The sequence below is a fragment of the Sinocyclocheilus anshuiensis genome, unplaced genomic scaffold (genome assembly GCF_001515605.1).
Source record: "Sinocyclocheilus anshuiensis isolate Anshui unplaced genomic scaffold, SAMN03320099.WGS_v1.1 scaffold702, whole genome shotgun sequence".
Taxonomy (NCBI): domain Eukaryota; kingdom Metazoa; phylum Chordata; class Actinopteri; order Cypriniformes; family Cyprinidae; genus Sinocyclocheilus; species Sinocyclocheilus anshuiensis.
In genome coordinates, this window is record NW_015548184.1 from 196,478 (window position 1) to 200,636 (window position 4,159).

Here is a 4,159-nt window from a genome sequence, read left to right on the forward strand (position 1 = left end):
CATTAATCAACACATTCTTAGGAAATAGTGGGTTCACAGCGAATTATCAGAACAATTTATTCAGTAAGACAGTAATACTGTGTTTTACCTGGAAACCTAAAGCTGCACTAGGTATACATCACATATTAGCAAAAAAACTTGATATTTTGAGCACTCAATTGAAAATGTAAACGTAACGTATCAGTCGTATTTACAGGTTGGGGTTCGGAGAGCTTGTTAGTCCAAATAAAGTAGATTTGAAGCCGACGAAGATAAAAGCCAAGATTAGAGAAGCAGTCCTCAGTAAAATGACATGCACACAACAAAAGGTTCGAATTGTATTTCTGTGGTATCCTTGAACACAGCGTCTTCTCAACATGATGTAAACACACTAACTAGCGGAAGTGTTTGTGGGCAGGTCAGACTCTGTTCGTATTTCTCGGGCAGGCGGGGATTATGCAAATGTGTTACCCAGTGAAGTATACCGGTAACAGGCAAAAGATTCGAAAATATGACGACTCGTTAAGGCGATTCAGAATCGACTCTCTTGAGAGACAATATCTTTATCATGCACTTTTTTGATTAACAACTTTGCAGACTGTTTTCATTTAAGGATAGCTACATTATAAACTGCAAAAGAGATATTTTTTCAAAAACCCATATGACCTGCTCTTTAAAAATGTTCTGCTTCTATTTGGACTTGTTCAGCTTGTCAGTTCTCGTTCTGATTTTTGTTTTCTAGTCCAGTGTTTTATTTTAAGAATTTAGGGCCATTTACATATTAGATTTAATTTAGAGTTTAGTTTTGCATCTTTGTGTTTCACAAAGATTTACCTTTTGGAAGCACAGACCCTAAAAGACCACACTTCTTTATTAAATGGACAGTTAATTAGCGATAATTCTGCTGATAATTATTTTCATGAATTATTTTGGTCTAAATTATTTTCACTTAATGGTCGATAAATAGCTGATATTAAAATGATACACTATTTTCTCCCCCCCAAAAAAAAATTAAATTTAAAAACAAAACACTGAAAACTACAGTCATTACAATATTATAAAGTACAGTACAAAAATAAATTAAATTTGTAGTTTTGCTAAATATGATATTTAACAGTGTTATTATTAGATTAACTTGAATTAAAGCAATTTAACAATGTTAGATGACAACAAGGTAGGGCTGTGCGATATTGAAGAAATGCGTTATGCGATACCTTGTTAAAAAATGCGATATTCGATATGCGATACGATATTGCTTAAAGTGTGTAAAATAAATTTGTTATATTTTAAAATATTTAAAAATTTAAATTATATAGAGAAAGTTCAAACATGATTAAAGGCAAGTGAACAGTCAGTAAAAAAAAAGAAAGAAAAAGAAGAAATACACAATTTACAAGCATAGATAATATAAACAGTAGTATTCAGGTACAGAAATGTAATAATTAAGTGTAAAATAACACTGCATAGTGTTCACTGTATAAATTAAATTTAGATTCATCTTTGTTATAGCTGTTTTGTTGTTTGATTAACATTAGTGACATATTCAGCAGCACGTATTTATAGGCTGCTGTCCCTTTAAAACTACTGCACGGATCCAGTATAATGATACACATCCGATTTCTTTCTCAGATGTTTACATTCATTTAAAACATAACCGACTGCGTTTACGAGGATGATCGTCGAGACGGGTACTATTGACATAATTCTGTCTGTTCAAACATGAGGAGATGCGAAAGACGAATCAACTCGGTGTTCGCGCGCCGTCTGAAATGTGTCTCTCTGTGTGCGCGCGCTTTGCACGTGTGTGGCAGAACGGAAGAGACGCTGCGCGAGATGCGGCTTGTGCGCGCGCTTCAGGTGTGAGTGTCGGACAGCAAGACGAGACGGCAAAGAGTTGTTTTCTGCAACTTATTGGAGTTAACTCTTTTTAACGTCAAAGCAATTCTCTGCTATATGCGTCGAACTAAAACTTTGACCTTTTGCAACGTTTTGATTTAAGTAGCCTATTATTAAAATTATTCAGATATCGCACGGCCTTGCGATATGCATATTGCGGTATTTACATTTGCGATATTTCGATATATCGTGCAGCCCTACAACAAGGGTAATGTTAATGAAATGCAGAAGATAAATAATAAAAAAAAATCTGATAACCAATATTGTACCAATATGTTGTGCATCATGCAATTAATGTAGCTTTCTGAACAGGATGTAGTTACTTATGTATTTGAGTTCATTATACCTGTTGCTTTGTTGTCTTCTGAATTCAGTAAACTACATGAATTGAGGTGCTTTTGCTTCAGAGATCAAAGCATACAGACTAAGCGCACTGGCATTAAGGTGAGGCTGGCAGAGAGGTCGAGTTTTTCCAGATAAAGTCCGTCTGAGCTTCAGCAGGTCAGACAAGCTTTAGCAGCGTCATCTGGACAGTCAACTACTGCTATACAAACAACACTTGAAGGTTACAAAAGCAAATCATCTCTCTCGTGCAAGGATACATAATGACATGTTATTGTGCTGTGTTCTCTGCAGAGGGGTGAATCTGGTCCCGTTTTTGGAGTTCATCGGTTTACCGGATTGGATGGTGGGAATTTTGCGAGATTCCCAGGGTGGCTATGCACTCACAGCCTATGCAATGTATAAGGTATATAAAAAAAAACCTAAGATTATCTGATATGGTATATGATTAATCATTGTTAAATGGTATTCTATCATTTTGTCTATCTGGTTACAGCTCGCTACTCCTGCACGATACACCGTTACACTGGGCGGCACGTCCCTGTCTGTACAGTATCTCCGCAAACATGGATACCTCTCCACCCCTCCTCCTGTTAAAGAGTACCTTCAAGACAAAATGGAAGAGACCAGGGAACGACTGACTGAAAAAATGGAGGAGACAAAGGAGAGGTTTTCAGAGAAGATGGAGGAAACCAAAGAACTGGTCTCAGAACGAATAGAGGAGACCAAAGAGCGCTTCTCTGGGACGAAAGACAAGTTTTCTGAGAAACTGCAGGAGACGAAAGACAAAATGACTTTCCGTAAGAAAGCCGACTAGGCTGCATTGCTATGGGAAGAGAAACGTCACTAAAAACTCGTAAGCGCACTGTGGAATGTTTCACACGATCAATCATTTCTGACACAAGGTATTTGGTGCGGACTTAAAGGGATTTCAACTGTTGCAGAACACAAAAGAAATATTTTGAAAAATGTTTTTGTCCATATAATGCAAGTCAGTCAAGTCCAAAACAACATTGGACCCCATTGACTTTCACTGTATTGACAAAAAAAAAAAGAAAGTCTTTTGTGTTCATACAGGTTCATACCAGTGTTAATTTTGACAGCAAATTTTGATATATAGGTTTGATATTAAGGTTTTGTCATGATAGACACCGATTTAACTGCGGTGACGCACAACATGCCTTTGTTAAAATTAAATAAAACCACTTCTCATAAAGAACAAGAATATGGTATTCTTTTTAATGAAATACCAATGGTTATACAGGCTAATTATGCATTCCTTATAGCAACTTGTTCACCATATTATTCATTCTTTCAAGCAAGACATACCGTATTGGCCCGAATATAAGACGACCCTGATTATAAGACGACCCCCCTTTTTCCAGATGTACCTTTTGGAAAAAGGCTTTTTAAAAACCAAATCTTGTTTTTTCTCAGTAAAACACATTTTGTCTTCAATTATTTTCATATTGCATATTTTTCCTATTTGTTTTCTGAGAAACTGCAGGAGACGAAAGACAAAATGACTTTCCGTAAGAAAGCCGACTAGGCTGCATTGCTATGGGAAGAGAAACGTCACTAAAAACTCGTAAGCGCACTGTGGAATGTTTCACACGATCAATCATTTCTGACACAAGGTATTTGGTGCGGACTTAAAGGGATTTCAACTGTTGCAGAACACAAAAGAAATATTTTGAAAAATGTTTTTGTCCATATAATGCAAGTCAGTCAAGTCCAAAACAACATTGGACCCCATTGACTTTCACTGTATTGACAAAAAAAAAAAGAAAGTCTTTTGTGTTCATACAGGTTCATACCAGTGTTAATTTTGACAGCAAATTTTGATATATAGGTTTGATATTAAGGTTTTGTCATGATAGACACCGATTTAACTGCGGTGACGCACAACATGCCTTTGTTAAAATTAAATAAAACCACTTCT

The 4,159-nt window shown here is 36.1% G+C and overlaps 1 protein-coding gene across 2 annotated transcripts in view; it reads left to right on the top strand.

The window, feature by feature from the left end:
* Nucleotides 1-3,947, top strand: part of fam210ab (family with sequence similarity 210 member Ab) — a 6,543-nt gene extending 2,596 nt beyond the window's left edge. The window contains exons 3-5 of one of the 2 annotated variants that reach the window (XM_016507916.1): nucleotides 2,512-2,623; nucleotides 2,714-2,992; nucleotides 3,725-3,947. In XM_016507916.1, coding sequence (XP_016363402.1) covers nucleotides 2,512-2,623; nucleotides 2,714-2,992; nucleotides 3,725-3,766 — 433 coding nt within the window. In that variant the 3' untranslated portion in view covers nucleotides 3,767-3,947. Of the gene's footprint in view, nucleotides 1-2,511; nucleotides 2,624-2,713; nucleotides 3,216-3,724 lie in introns of those variants that run through there. The other variant, XM_016507915.1, reaches the window with a different exon arrangement.
* Nucleotides 3,948-4,159: the final 212 nt, after the last annotated feature.